Raw genomic sequence first — 15,838 nt, forward strand, 5'->3', positions numbered from 1 at the left:
ATGTTGACTGTATCCACCAGAAAAAGTACCTGCTGATAGAGGTCAAGCAGTCAGGACTTCCTTCCTGCTGTTGAAATCATACAATAAACTGCGTTGGTCGGTAAAAGCCGTAGGTCATTTGTCAGTGTTGACAAGGGACACATGCTTAGTTCACTGAGACATCTAACGTGACACACCTCATGTTAGAGCAGCAACTCGTTGGACCTACAAACTCTAAATGTTAAGCTTTGGCGCCACCTATTGCTTGAAAAGGAAATGTTGCTCCACGAGACCTTATTGACCTGAACTAGATTATATATTTTGAAAGAGGGACGAACTGATGCGTCAGCACCAGCCTGGGGCAAACTGACTTCTTTCATGCTGCGGCACTGGGAGATGTTCACAAACATATTTACTGTAAAGAAAAACACCTGAGAGGCACGTTTGAGGTAAACAGTTCTTACATAACAGAAACGGTGTGTGTTATGAAATTAGCTATTTATTCAAAATATTGTTTAGTTGGGTTATTGACGCAATTAATTTCTTGTTAGAACTGCAGAGTTTGCTTTGCCATAAATTTGCTATATACATTTGTTTTTCATTGTTAATTTTCTTGAATCAATCAATAACAGTGTGTTTTCTACAACTGGACGGGATTCAATCAACTCCCAAATCTCTGTACTGCAGAGTTTATTTTACATTGAACAGTAAAGTTGAATGGGCTGCATGTCTTGGCACTGCTTATAGTTCTGGCTTGCTTTTCCGTCATTCTGAGAATCCCTTCGCAATAAAAGCCCCCGGGGTTGTGACGCGCTCGCTCTCCTTTACACGTCAACGGAGGCGGTCCTCGCGCGCTGGGGGAAGCTTTTATTGTGAAGGCCCACGGGAGGCTCGGCACAATGCTTAGTCACGGTGAGTTACAGCTTCCCCACCCCTCCTCCTTCCGATGTGGCCACAGATCAGTACCATGATGGAGGAATTGAGCCAGACTACGTGAGTTTCCTTTCTTTCTGAGAAATATATCGTCTCAGTGACAGTTGATACTTTTATGGATCGCTTTGATAAACGAGCAGGTGGTTCGTAGCAGAAATAGTTTGAGGCATGGTTTTGTTAGCATGTTTGTGCGGCTGTTGTCGCCTTACAGCCTTCTATTATTAGGGTCCTCTATGGGTCCCGCTGTCAGCTCTATTTCCCATTTTCTTTAATTTATTGTCCGTGATGTCGCGTTTTATCGCGACACTGGCGTCCCTTACAAACTCCCAGCCGACTGTGTCGCGCCTGTTTCGGGTTTTCCACGCCAGCTCCCTGTGATATTTGGGTGAAAACAAACCAGGAGATGGTGACCTTTTTCAGTGCCAAGAGCGAAGCGGGGGTGAGCGGCGATTTGTGTGAAGGAGGGCAGGTAGATGGCGCGGAAATCTAATTCCGTTCGGGCTTATGTAAGGACTAGCTCCACTTCTGGGTCATGTTTTGGTACATCCAGTTCCACTGTTGGCTCGGGGAGAACTTCACGATGAGTCACTGAGCGGGGACGCTCTTCTGTGGGTTATACAATGCTCAGTCGTGTGCGTTTGTTTCTCTTTCGGCTCGTCACTATAAGCTCGAGAGAAACGCAGGTGGTGGGTCGTTTCCTGCTGAAAAGCACTCGTTTGATTCAGCTCTGCAGGGGCTACGGGGTCAAAGTTGAAACTCATGATCATCACACATTTGGTTATGGACTTTGACTCTGTCATTCCTACGGAACAAAATGCTTTAATCTAGTCTCCCAGAGTGTAACAGGGTTGCTTTGTGTTAAGTTTCATCCAGCTTCCGATCGGCTCTGACCAGCATCCTGGTTCCTGCTGATGTAAATAAACCCCACAGCATGATGCTGCCAGCACCACCATGATTCAGCATTTCGCAGCTCAATCTAAGTGCTTTTATGGCTTTTAGTTCACAGCTCCTCTGTGCATTGTGTTGGAGCAGAACTTTTATTTATGCAGATTTATTAAGCCTGTCACAATAACACATTTTGCTAGACAATAAATTGTCCCAGAAGTTATCGGGTCAAGTTAACGATGCTGCTGTTTTGAGTCCAATTTCAAGTAACATAATAAGACAAATACAGACTCTCACAGATCATTTTTACACTGGAACTGGAAGACATTTTAAATATCCAAAATAAATAAAGAAAAACACCTGAAATAACATATTAAGTGGATTCTGAAGTCTCTGTATACAAAATTGGCCTTAAAAATAGTTGAGACCAGGTTGAAGCATTTTGTTGTCCAGTCACTATAGGAAGAGACGTGTGAGAAAAACAATGGCTTATTGCAATAGGCTTAATAGTGATCAAAACTTCTAACCTGTTAAAGTTGGAGATTGATTTGTTCATCAAGCCTGGCTGGAACTGCAAATGGAGACTTTGCATATTAAACATTAAATACTCTCTGCTTGCTTCGCTCTAGTTGGGTGGTTCTGATAAGACTGATTTTCTCTTAGTAAAACTGAGGTAAAATATTTGTAGCCATTCCTCAACGCTTGTACTTTTCCCTTGTGAAACTATTAGTAAAGCATGAGAGATTGTCAGCAGATCCAGGGTCATGCATGAGAAGCCTATTTGTCATTCAGAAGTTTTTGTGCCTTGCACACAGGGAGACAGAGCGAGGCAGCAGGAGTTGAGCAATATGTTCTGCTCTGAAAATGTTTTACTCAGAACTTTGCAGGGGGAAAAGCTCTGCGGTAAATCTGAATCACAGCACGCTTCATATTACAGCTTTCTAACTGGCTGACTAACTTATGACAGGCCCTGCGTTGACCTTGCCGCACGTCATTAATTGTTGACGGCAGAAGCTGCTCAGAGAAAACAAGCTAGTCTGTGAAAAGTGCATAGACATGCAGCTTATGGATATACCTGTGTACAACGGTGCCGTGTTGTATAACTGAACTCTCACTGCCTCATTGTTGCTTTGATTCTTCCTTTTCAGCGATCACCAGACTGTTACTGTTAGTTCACTATTGCATGCAGGTCATGATCTGGAAGGAAGAAGTTAGAATCACACAGTGGTGCGAGGCGATGATTTAAATGAATCTCTTCACAGCTCAAACCGTCGCCTGTTAACTTCCACGAGTTTCATTTTTCATTCACTTTTAAAGCTGATTTCAACCAACGTTTTCCACCCAACCAATCAGCAGGGTACACCCACTACCATAGGTCATGGTTGAATTGTTACAATGTGTGAATTAAGCTTTGTTGGGGTTGTTAAATGTCCTTTCAGACATCATTGTGGTTGTGTTTTTGTGCGAAACGTTCCTTCTGTGCCAGCCCCAGATAGACGGGTCACAGGACAGAGTAAAAACCGAGTCATGCCGACCGGCTGGACTAAAGCCCAGTTTAACCAGAGCAGGACTCCCCTCTTCCTCCTCATACTCTGTTTGCAGTCATAGGGCTATCACAGCTGGATAGTTTTGTTTCCAATTAATATTTTTCTTTTTTTTTATTGCTGTGTTGGTGCTTGAGTCAGTGGGTGAATCCAGTTATTTATAAACTTTGTGATTGTTTTAGAACAGACTTGTTAATTATAAATTAAGGTCGGCGTTTACACAAAGTTTGTCACAGAAAAGTCTTCCTAAACCTTTGAATCTTTTCTGATTTTATGTTTAGTTTACTGACATTTTGTGTGATAGCGCAACACAAAGTAGGTAAAAATATGTCAAGCACAGTCAGATTGAATAGTAAATTGCTATGAACATAATTTTTCACGTCTTTTCACTCATTATAAAGTGGAATTAGGTCTACAGTTGTATAACATAGCCATGCGACAAAGCCCCTCTGAGAACAGCTGGATTTTAAACTGATATTACCAATTAGGTGATGTCTAAAGGCAACTGTTTGTCTTAATTTTATTTGGGGGTGTCAAAGTTAACGGGGCTGGATATGAAAGCATGTCACACTTGTCCAATTTTTTTTCATATGAATGAATTAGAAAGCCTCCACTCATTAGTTTAAATCTCGTCTTCTTCTCTTCTCAGTTGAATTCCAGAGTTGGGCAACTCCAAGGAAAAGCAGCGCTGTCAGCTGTCCCTGCTCGGGTCCAAGGGACACCAAGTGACGCGTGTAACACATTTGGCATCTGACCCATTTGTTGCTGTTCAGCGTCAACAACCTAACTGCCTAATCTCACTATCTGCCTCATCTTCTCTCAGCCAAGTGTTAATATCTTGATTTTTATAAATATATATATTTCTTTTTTTTTTCCCTTTGAAAGTGGGCCGCCACCTCGTCTTTTTTTTGCCTTTAAGGAATGACTAAGAAGTTTATAATGAGCGCTGTGAGAAGTGGAAAGAAAAGCATCAGTGCAGCCAAAACTAACAGTTGAACTGAACGGGATCACTCTGAGTCATAGTACCAAGTTATCTGCAACGTTACCAGAAGAATTCTTCATCTGAAAAACTTTTACCATGTTGGAGCTCTGCATAACCCCATATCCAGCACTGAGGAAAAACTTGGATCCAAATATCGTGATGACTTAATGAACGATTGAAAGACTTTACTCTGGGGGAAAAAAAAAAAGAAAATCAGGCAAATCTGGTCCCGTTTTCTGTCGTCGCCGTCTCGCCCCCTGCCTTTTAAATCCTTTCTTTATTTTTACCCGTGTCTGCATGAGGTGCAGGGATGCCGCATCACGTCGACCGCAGTTCATGAGAGAGAGGTTTACGGTGGAGCAGAGTGGGAAGACAGGAAATGACAGAGTGCCTGACAGAATGCAAGGCGCTGGTGACTCCATCCACGCGCAACGGTCACCGCGTCTTCAGCTACACGTTGGAGAGCCACACCTCGGCCGCCTTCGCCATCATGAACGAGCTGCGCCTGGAGAAGCAGCTGTGCGACGTCACCCTACGCGTGCGCTACAAGGACCTGGAGGCGGTGGACTTCGTGGCTCACAAGGTGGTGCTGGCCTCGTCGTCGCCCGTCTTCCGCGCCATGTTCACCAACGGCCTGAAGGAGTGCGGCATGGAGCTGGTCCCCATTGAAGGGATTCATCCCAGAGTAAGCCAGAGTTTAATAGCACTGCTCTCTGTTTCAGCATTAACCGGTCACATTTGCAGTAACAACATAGGGATTTTATGATAAATGCTGTGGTAAAAGCACATCAACTATCCCACTTAGTTGGTTTGACTCTGAGGTTTCAGCGTGTGAATTATCTCTCTTGATTGATCTACAGATAACATCAGACGGTAACACTGTGTGTCACAGGGCGGTTATTCTATAGAAAGAATGTAGGTCTGATCAGATGTGGTAAACATAGAAGCTAAAAAGTAAAAAGTCAGCTTTTGTTTCACCTAGAGGTATGCTTAGTTAGCATTGCATAAGTCTTATCTGAATGAGTCATAAAACCACTTTAACTTTTCCTCATTTTGTCACATAAGGTCCACAAACCTCAGTGTACTTTATGTGAGAGACCAATGGAAAGTAGTAAATAGTTTTGGGCAAAATGATTTCAATGTTTTTTACAATTAAAAATCTTAAAAATGCAGAGTGCATTTGTATTCAGCCATCATACATCAATCCTTTGGAGAACCATCTTTCACTACAGCTACACTAGCAGGTCTTTGGGGGTATGTCTGTGCCAGTTTTGTACCTCTGTAGATGGAAATATCTGCCTGTTCTGTGGAAAACATCTGTTAACAGATCAGTTTTTGCTCTGTTACTTGGTCTTCACAAGGCTGTTTAAATCCAGAACAGCTGGATTTATACTGAGACTTACTCTATTTACCACCCAGCAGAGGTCTAAAAGAAATAGGTTACTCTTGAGTTTATTTACGGGTATCTGATTACTGTGGGTTGCATGATGCACTTTGCAACACTTTTATTTGTAAAAATATAAAACTAGGGCTGATACTTTAACTTAATAATTTGGAAAATTACAAGTTTTAATGCAATTAATGGCTTTATTTATTTATTTTTGCATACAAAGGTTGCAGACAGAACTTTTGTATCCACATGTTTTTAGTCACCTTAAATCTGACACACAAGCAGCATCCACAAACACAAAACTTTTTTTTCTTTCCCAAAAATAAATTCACTTGTGCTTAAAAAAAACAATCTGATAGGACACCGGAAAAGACTACCGTTGTGCTAAAATTAATTGGCCTACCACAGAAGCTACTCAAACCTGAAATACAATCTCAATGCAAAACATGTTGCAGCAAGCACTGATGTCCCCAACGCTAATGTCAATTTCCGCATTTCAAAAGAAGTATATTTTCAAAGAAATTACTGGAAAGCTGCATGGTCATAAGAGCATTTTTACACATTAACCTAAACAACAAATTTAAATTCAATAAATATCTTTGTTGTTGAACTTGTATATTTATTTATTCAATAAATAAAACTTTTTTTTAATTGAAAACATTGCTTATTTTGTTGAACACATAGGTTTCTATTAGAATCTTATTGCAATTATTATTTACAGACCCTGAAATTAACTCTGAACTTTTAATCAACTCCCACCACAAATAAAAACATGTATCTATTTTCTTCTGAATCACATTTCCATACTATATGTGTGGGGCTGTCACAAAAGGAATCCAAATAGTTTGTGGTTGCAGAGTTCAGTGGGTGAGAATAGTTTTTTTTTTCGAGGCACTGTACGTGTGGTGGCTCACATACAAACAAGGGCACTGTGTGTGACTCATCAAAGCTAATCTCTGTTCCCCGTTGGCAGAAATGAAAGGATTTAAGCAGCTTTATTTTTCATTTCTTTTCCCTTCTTTGACCCTAACCCTGCCCCACTTCCCGCTCAGGTTATGGACCGATTGATTGAGTTTGCCTACACTGCCAGCATCTCTGTGGGGGAGAAGTGCGTCATCCATGTGATGAACGGCGCCGTCATGTATCAGATAGACAGTGTGGTCAAGGCCTGCTGCGACTTCCTCGTCCAGCAGCTCGACCCCAGCAACGCCATCGGCATCGCCAGCTTTGCTGAGCAGATCGGTTGCACGGAGCTCCACCAGAAGGCCAGAGAATACATCTACATGAACTTCAGCCAGGTACGGCCAGAAGAGGGATATTTCAGAAACAAAACCAAGGAGGTTCCCTTTCGGAACTGAAACATAGATGAAATGAAGAACTGCTGAGGTTAAAGTTTAATACACCTACTTAGGATAAGCTTCGTACTGAAACGGTGGAAGTGCTGTGTGGTAAACAAGTTCGTACAGCTTTCAGTTTGTCCATAGTTTCTGTTTGAGTGCCTGCACACCTGCATATTCTGAGAATGCAGTGAGTCATGATTTTCCTTAACAGGGTTTACTTGAGGTTGGAGCACCACTTATTGCAAAAGATCTGTTTACGCTTGAAAATAAAGGAAACAAGAGCGCACTTTTAGGGTGCATTTACACCAGACCTGTTGACTCTGCTTTAATCGAACTCAAGTTCATTTTCCTAGAAAGTTCAATTCGTTTGGAGAGGTGTGAATGCACAGTGGAACTGTGACGCAGACCTAAAAAAGCTAACTCTGGTCCACCTACAAACTTAAGTCCAAGTTCAGTTTAAGTGAACTCTGGTGCGGTTCGAATGCTTATGTGGATCGAAGACCGCTCCAAAAGCAGAAAGCAAACTGTGGCGCACAGCATTTTGGGCAAATAGAACGAAAACAAACATGAGAGTCTTAAAACTAAAGGGTGAAATGGCTCATGGTCTTTTACCAAAGGGAAATTCTACAACTGCTAAAATCTGCCAATACTCGTTTTTTGTTTACATTTTGTGAAGAAGGAAGTTGCGTCAGTTTCTTGTTCGGAGGTTTTTGTGACATTTTCTTCAGTGGTTCTTGGTGCAGCAGCACCAAAGGTGAGGGTGTTTTGTTTCGAGTTTGTTAAACATGGGCCCCACTCGAACCAAGTCTACCGGACTGTCGGGTGTGAAAACACTCTTGGTGTTTGTTCAGAGAGATGCAGCTCATGTTTCAGCGATCTCTGCATTGCTTTGTGTCTGATTTGCCAAAGGCAATGGGGTGTCATGAAAGAATACTTCATCAAGTCTTAATACGTCAGTACTTAAATTACAAAGACATTCCTGTAAGCACTGGTATGACAAAAATAATGTATTTCCACTTCCTCGCCCAGGTTGCAACCCAGGAGGAGTTTTTCAACTTGTCCCAGTGCCAGCTGGTCAACCTCATCAGCCGCGATGAGCTCAACGTGCGCTGCGAGTCAGAGGTCTTCCAGGCGTGCGTGGCCTGGGTCCGCTACGACCAGGAGAACCGGCGACCGTACGTCCAGGCCTTACTCCAGGCTGTCCGCTGCCATTCCCTCACTCCCAACTTCCTGCAGGCGCAGCTCCAGTCTTTGGACTGGGACCCTCAGTGTAAAGACTACTTAGCTCAGATCTTCCAGGACCTCACACTCCACAAACCCACCAAAGCCGTTCCTTGCCGAACTCCCAAGGTACCGCAGCTCATCTACACCGCAGGGGGATATTTCCGCCAGTCTCTGAGCTACCTGGAGGCCTACAACCCCTGTACAGGTGCCTGGCTGAGGCTGGCTGACCTGCAGGTTCCCCGCAGTGGGCTGGCAGCCTGCGTCATCAGCGGACTCTTCTACGCCGTCGGCGGCAGAAACAACGCACCTGACGGGAACATGGACTCCAACACGTTGGACTGCTACAACCCTATGAACAACTGCTGGCACCCGTGTGCGCCAATGAGCGTTCCAAGGAACCGAATTGGGGTCGGCGTCATCGATGGCATGATTTATGCGGTTGGCGGTTCACATGGGTGCATCCATCACAACAGCGTGGAAAGGTGAGTAAACTGAGCTTGGCCGATTGAAGTTGATACCAACAGGTGCAATTTGCTTTACAAGTGTCTTTTGATGTGAAGCTTCCTGGCCCAATGGGATTTAATATCATTATGTTTGAGTTTCTGTGGGTTGCCTCTACCCAGAACCTGATATTAGTAGCATGGACTTAAGTTTTTGGTATGTAGTCTGCATACATACAAACTGTAAGTAAAAGAAACTTCCTGGAATTTATCTGGTGATGTTTCACTTCCTGTAATCTTTGTTTTTTTTTAAATTTGCTCAAGACTATTTATACGTCTTACTTCTGCAACACTAAATAGTGTTGCTACGTATTTTCTTTAATGCAGTATTTTGCAAGTTGACACATTATTTAAAAAGAAAAAAAAAAAGAGTAATGTTGTTTTTCTCGATTTCTTCGCTTGAGGCAAAACACCTGCACTGAGATTACATTACCAGAGCTCGAAAAACCCAGCTACAATCCTGTCCTGCAGACATTACTCCAACCTTTTGATGAAAAGTCTTTCAAAATTACTCAACTGAACATTTTCACACAGTGTCACATTATACATTACAGCTACACACTCATGTAGCTGTAATGTATAATTTATGGGAATTTTATATGACAGAGCAACATAAAGTATCATGTAATTATAAAATAGAAAAGAATGGTACATGGTGCTGAATAAACAGAGCAGTCATGAATGGCAGCCTGCTAAAAGCTGCAGCGTTGGGCTGCATCATATTAGGAAAACATGTGACGTGCTTTAATTTTTGGTGAGTGTCACATTAATGATATATTTTCCATTAAATAATCAAACGGCAAGTTGTCTGTCCAGCTGCTGGAAAGACATATTGTTGAGATATTTCCATCTCAACAAGGTTTTATTGAAAACATTGCTTTTTGGCTGTTCCCTCGACAAAGCAATAACTAAGTTATTTCTTAATAAATTTACCACTTCTTCACCTCTGGAAACTTTAAAGTTTCATTAAACAACAAGTATCACTGAATGTATTACAGAAGTAGAGTTCCCGAATGTATGGTACTAAAACTATCTGATAACCATGATTGTAGATTAGTCAGCTCTTCACAATAATAAATTTACTATAATTTACCTATAAGCAAGACAGTGTAAACACAGAGCCAGAGCTACAACGGAATAGTTTACAAAAAAGTATATACGTTTTGTCATTTGCAAAAAGTGTGCATATATTTTTTGCTGGTCTATCGCATAAAATCCCAACAAAAAAAAAAACAAAAAAAAGTCTGTGGTTGTAACTTGATATGGTATGAAAAAAAATCATGTGCATGACTAGATCTACAAGGCACTTTTGTTCCTAAATTTATTTCTGCTTCTTTCATGAACAATAGTTCAGTTTGTGAATGGTCCATTATGACAGAAAAACAGAAATCAAACATTTAACTCAGTTTTGTCTCACTGTAAGTGTCTGTTGTCGGTATTTTAGCTGGAATGTGACCCAGAAGCAGCTATGGACACGTGGTACAATCTTTAACCTCGTTAAGTTAAATATTCAACAGTGGATTTCAAATATAGCTGCGCTTAAGGATGAAATAGATCCAAACTCTGGCAATAATCCAAACATAATTCACAGGAAGCCAGTATTGCTTTGAAAGAGGAACATGCCCAACCTGTCTTAATTGCTAGGTAGTGACATTTGTGGAACAAACATGTTCATTGCACCAAACTGCCAGTGATGGGGGTAAAGGAATCTGTGCCCAAAACGATACACATTCTGCTTCATCTTCATTCTTTACATTAAATTGTTAGGAGGAAAGAATAATTATGTCTTAGAATTTTGAGCTCATTTCTGAGAAAGAGCAGAAAACTATATATAAAAACAGCACTGGAATTTCAATTGTTTACTGAAATAAAGTATGTTCACTTTTTGTGACTTCTCAGAAATCTCAGTGCACAAACAGTTTGCCCGAGTTACAACGGCAACACCAAACCACAGTCATGTGTTCACAGGTATGATCCGGAGCGGGACCAGTGGCAGCTGGTGGCCCCAATGTTAACGCGGCGTATTGGTGTGGGTGTCGCCGTGATCAACCGACTGCTTTACGCCGTCGGGGGTTTCGACGGCGCCAACCGGCTCAGCTCCTGTGAGTGCTACTATCCAGAGAAGGATGAGTGGAGGACCATGGCCCCCATGAACACTGTGCGGTCTGGAGCTGGTAAGGAAGGAGGAGGAGGGGAAAAACTGCTTTGTAACGATAAACTCTGTGAACTGAGAGTCTGGAAAGTTACTCAACTGGTTGTGCAATTTTCCCCACTTTGTTTTTAAAGTCTAGAAACATCTGCCTGTCCAGCACCTTTGGTCTATGCTAACATAAACATGACTGGGGTGTTTGATTCAGACCAGAATGAGGCTGGTGATGCAGCACATTAAACTTTCCTGTCAGACTAAGTTCCTTCTTGAAATGTATTTTTAGTCTTGAAGTCAGACCAGTTCAGTGTCACCTCTGCTTTGAGCAGTGGAAACTGGCTGTGTCTATTCCTACAGGGCCTGGCATCACTTTTGAGTTTCATGAAGAATCCACAAGTTATCTACTGAACTTATACCTTTAGAAAACAGATTTTAACCTGCAGTATGTTGAGATATTTACCTTTCATATAAAAGTGAAGCATAAACGGTACTATTTGACTGTTTATATTTTAGATGATGTAATTTAAACTGATAAGAAACTATATTTTTCTCTTTTAGGTGTGTGTGCGCTGGGTAATCAAATTTTTGTGATGGGTGGATACGACGGCACCAACCAGCTGAACACAGTGGAGCGCTACGACGTGGAAACGGATACGTGGAGCTCTGCCGCCTCCATGAGGCACAGGCGCAGTGCGCTGGGAGTCACTGCTTTACACGGACGTATTTATGTGCTAGGTGAGTTGAGGCGTGACCAAAGATTAATATCTGCCTGGAGCATATTATAGAAGTAACATTGTTAAGACAATAATAATTATTATTATTATTAAAATTTTGTTTACATGGACCGTGACTCCTTAAAATGTGAGCAAAACTTTAACAGAATCCTCCAAAACGTTGTTGGATATTACAATATAGCCTTAAGAAAAAAGTGCGTAACTGTGAAGTAGAAGCAAAAAAAATAAATAAATATTATTTTAATCTGAAGAGAGGTGGGTATATTTGTAGACAATCTTTGTAGGACAATCGTTTAGCTCCATCCGTCTTACAATAAACTGTGACCATCTTTCCTGTCCTGGCAAAAGAGAAACTTCCCCGCAGCATGATCCGGTCATCACCGTGTTTCACAGTGTATTAAGGCGATCTGCCAATTTAATTTTACTGAACCAATCTTCCAAAATTAAGGATGCACCAGATTATACCTAATCTGGTGCGTCCTTAAATTTGGAGTAAAAGGGGAAGAATACGAATGAATGCCACAGCTAAAGTCACAATAAAATAGATTAAACTTGTGGTTGTTAGGTGAAAACATTGGAAAAAAAAAACAACAAAACAAGTGTTTTGGTCTAAAGTATTACACACTAGAGTCTTAAATCATTTTGTAATAAACTCAAACTAAAACACCAACATCATCTATACAGGAGGCTACGACGGCAACACTTTCCTGGACAGTGTGGAGAGCTATGACCCAGAGACAGACAGCTGGTCAGAGGTCACCCACATAACATCGGGGCGGAGCGGCGTGGGCGTGGCCGTCACCATGGAGCCGTGCCAAAAGGGTCTGTCTCGGAGTCAGAAGACCGAGAGCTTCGAAGGCTCGATCGTCCAATCCGTCAGCTCCGATTTTAGCCAGTGTGAACCGTTTAGCTAAGGCACATGAATGTTTCCACACGCCCTCACACGTTGTTGAGCCGCCCTAATGTTTGGCTCTGCTCTGCATAAAGTAAGGGCAGACGTGTGCGGAACACCACATCCTGCCTCATTGACTTAAGGTGTTTAAAGATGAATCAACACGAGTCGTATCTTATTGTCCGGGCGCTGCTGATTCTCTTCTATAAGGTGGAAATTAGCAGCACTGAGCACATGACCCCTCAGTGCATCTGTTCTACAGCCAACAGACCATGTTCAACCAGAAAAGGGCTGGAAATTGAAATGTATTTTATTGGCTCAAAAAACTCATCAGGTTATTTTTTAACTGATTGAATCTGATAGGGAAACTACAATAGGACTAAAAGTAGCAGGCCGTAATATTTAAAGTGCCATTACAGTGCCTGGGGGGGGCTTTATTATTACTATTGTTAGTATAACGTGTCCTTGGAAAGGAGCATACCTCTTAACATGAAGTCCATGCATGACAATGGGCCTCATGCAAGAATGTTTTAAAGCTTTCCACAAAACATTTATGACTTTTTTTTTCATTCCCAATATTTGATTAAGAAGTTGCCGTTTCCAGACGGAAATGCAAAATCTGCATCGAGTGTAGCAGAAACATTTGGATCAGATGGTGAAACATGGCAAACAGTATCTTCTAGTGGTTTTAGTCTGCTGTAAATGGTAGACAATTTTGTTTACTAGCTCCCCTGCTTGTAAAGATGTGTAAAGTCTTTAAATAAATTCATGCTTTATTATAGCAGCACATTAAAGATGTTCTAAAAACACAACATTTGCATAACGTACAAAAAACACATTAAGAATGTAATTTGCACTGCAGAAACTCCCTGCTAAATATGTGTAGCTAAAGAATTTGTTTTAATCATTCTTTTTTAGGTTGATCTTAGTTTATAAAAACTTGTGATTATTAATTTGAGCTGTACCAGAGGCACAAGTGTTTTAGTCAATACCAGTATAAGAATCCCCATTTGTTTTGCCACCATTCCCAGTGAGCAGAGTAAAAAAAAAACACTCCTGAAACAATGACAATAAGTTGAATTTCTTTTAAAATCAATCAGTTTTTAGACTATGCCGTTGGAATAAAAGAGGAATTTATTCAAAAGCTTTTCACACATTTCTAATTTTGATGCCCCAAAAGTTCCCCTGTCTTTGTCTGCACAGGGGGACTAAGGAACACCAGCTGCTCCTTAGCCATTAAACTCAGTTAATAAAAACAAGAGGCCGCATCACCATAGGAACAGTTCAACATCACCAATATGAGTCTCAATTTTTCTTTGCTGTCAGTTCAAACAGGAATCAAACATCAATGCCTTAATAAAAGCAGGACAGTTGGACTAAACTGTTGGTATTGTATCTGGGAATACATCAACAGGCTACTAAACACCGTAAGTTACACTCATCTTGTTACAACGACGACCTTCAGGGGAAACCAGAATCCCGGCACTCGCATGACTGTTACTTTGACACCTGCCTCCTGCCTGCGCACCTTTTACAGCCTAAATCACACATCAGCAGCACTTTCGCTTTTCCTCTCAAGGCCCTGCAACAACTGCTTTGAAATGATCATGAACTAAACTGACGCAATCCATGGATGCTGTTCCAGTCCTGGTTATGAGACTCTCCACTGACCGGGCAGTTTCTGCGTGTGATGGCTAAAATGTGCAACGTAACCGGCTGGAGCTGTAATTGACACTATCCACTTTAATTCTATAATGTTTTTCCGTGGAGCTGGTGGATTGTATAGTGTCTTTTCTTTTATGTAGCTGTAAATTCTCAGTTAATATCAACCTGGTGAATCTCACTCAGGAGAAGTTCTTGCATGGAGCCCATTGTCTCAGTTTGATGCTGGTTCAGAAAAATCAGGGCGGTGAAGAAACTGTACAGCAGCAAATGCGGCCTTTTCTCTGTCGAGCCACTGGCAGGGTGATAAAATGTGAAATTTCAGAGAGGACTCGGGAACGATTGTTGCGTAAACCGTGATTAGATTAAAAAGCAAGTCCTGACTTTGATTTGGGAAAAACGGAAAGAAAAGAAAAGAAAAAAAAAACATAGCATTTTGAAAGCCTGGATTCAAACATTTTGATGAATGTGTTTTTTATATGTTGAAAACAAGAAACACTAACCACTGACAGGACTGAAAAACCTCCTCTGCAGACATCACACACAGAAGCGCCTATGTTTGAGCACTGCTGTGGACCTGTTGTATACTAATGACAAGGACTTGCTCCAAGAAGCGTATTTGTAACAGCCATCTAAGCTACGGACATTTTTTTTTTTTTAGAAATGTTTTGTACATTGAAAATCTGAATCGCTTTGTACAGAATTCCAGAGTTGATATGTTTTTATTTATTTGTTCAGATCCTATTCTTTGATTTTCTGCTTGCTTTTCAACTGACATCAGCTTTGTATTAAATCAGACTCTTGATGTAGTATTTTGAATAACTAGCATGTATTGTAACTCAGTGGGGATGTCTGTTAGTGCTAAGTTTGGGTGTTAAAAAAAAAAATCTTCACATTGAAAGGGACTGCTTTTTGTTGTCCATTCAGTAGTTTGAATTCAAATTAGGATATTCATCTGCTTTGTAAGTTTCTTTTTCTGCCAAAACACCCATAAATATATTTCTTGTACTGCTGCGCTCCTTATTTGTCTTTTTTTCTGGTGCTTGAGATCACTTATACCACATAATATAAAGCTAATTATTCAAGAAGTTTACCAAAAAGTACTCCAGAAAAGTTTGTAATGTATATGCTCTTACTTTTTTTGTTGTTTTACATTTTACAATTCAGATCCAAGAAGCAATTCTGCAGTTTTCCAAGAAAGGTTAATGCTATATTCAACAAACACTAAAGGGGATGAAACGTTTTTTTTTTTACTTATGTTGGATGGTTAAAATGCTTAAGTGAATTGATGTTTGCAATGCCAAATGTACATTTACGTCCAATGAAAACATCATCTGGAATGATGACTCCTAAATCCTGTCTGACTTCAAAGTAGGACATGAGTTTGAAGCAGCAGGAGACACTAGAGGGGGCCAAATCTCTTTGAAACAGAGCCAACTCTTTTCTTTTTAATTTAAACGTAGATACAAATATAGACTACTATTGTTGGAAAATAGGTGTTTATCTTCTACTTAATGTGACTTAGTCAATGTTCACTTGAACGCAATGTGCTGTAAAATCGACCACCCATGATCACTTGGAAAAAAAAGCTTCCTGCCCAAATCTGGCAGGTGGAAACTGTAGACCA

At 41.0% G+C, this 15,838-nt stretch overlaps 1 protein-coding gene across 1 annotated transcript; it reads left to right on the forward strand.

Annotated features, from left to right (window-relative positions):
• The first annotated feature begins 862 nt into the window (after positions 1-862).
• Positions 863-15,219, forward strand: keap1b (kelch-like ECH-associated protein 1b). Its single transcript, XM_014981621.2, has 7 exons — positions 863-972; positions 3,991-5,008; positions 6,766-7,011; positions 8,083-8,759; positions 10,746-10,951; positions 11,482-11,658; positions 12,342-15,219. The coding sequence occupies exons 2-7, from the start codon at positions 4,703-4,705 to the stop codon at positions 12,569-12,571; spliced, it is 1,842 nt and encodes a 613-aa protein (XP_014837107.1). The 5' UTR covers positions 863-972; positions 3,991-4,702; the 3' UTR covers positions 12,572-15,219.
• The last annotated feature ends 619 nt before the right edge of the window (positions 15,220-15,838 follow it).

The sequence above is a fragment of the Poecilia mexicana genome, unplaced genomic scaffold, assembly GCF_051168715.1.
Source record: "Poecilia mexicana isolate PSO_F unplaced genomic scaffold, ASM5116871v1 scaffold_1, whole genome shotgun sequence".
NCBI classification, from domain to species: Eukaryota; Metazoa; Chordata; class Actinopteri; order Cyprinodontiformes; family Poeciliidae; genus Poecilia; species Poecilia mexicana.

Coding starts and splice junctions, on each gene's coding strand:
- keap1b (XM_014981621.2), top strand. CDS start 4,703: ATGACAGAGTGCCTGACAGAATGCAAGGCGCTGGTGACTCCATCCACG. Junction 5,009..6,765: donor TTGAAGGGATTCATCCCAGA/GTAAGCCAGAGT, acceptor CTTCCCGCTCAG/GTTATGGACCGATTGATTGA. Junction 10,952..11,481: donor CACTGTGCGGTCTGGAGCTG/GTAAGGAAGGAG, acceptor TTTCTCTTTTAG/GTGTGTGTGCGCTGGGTAAT.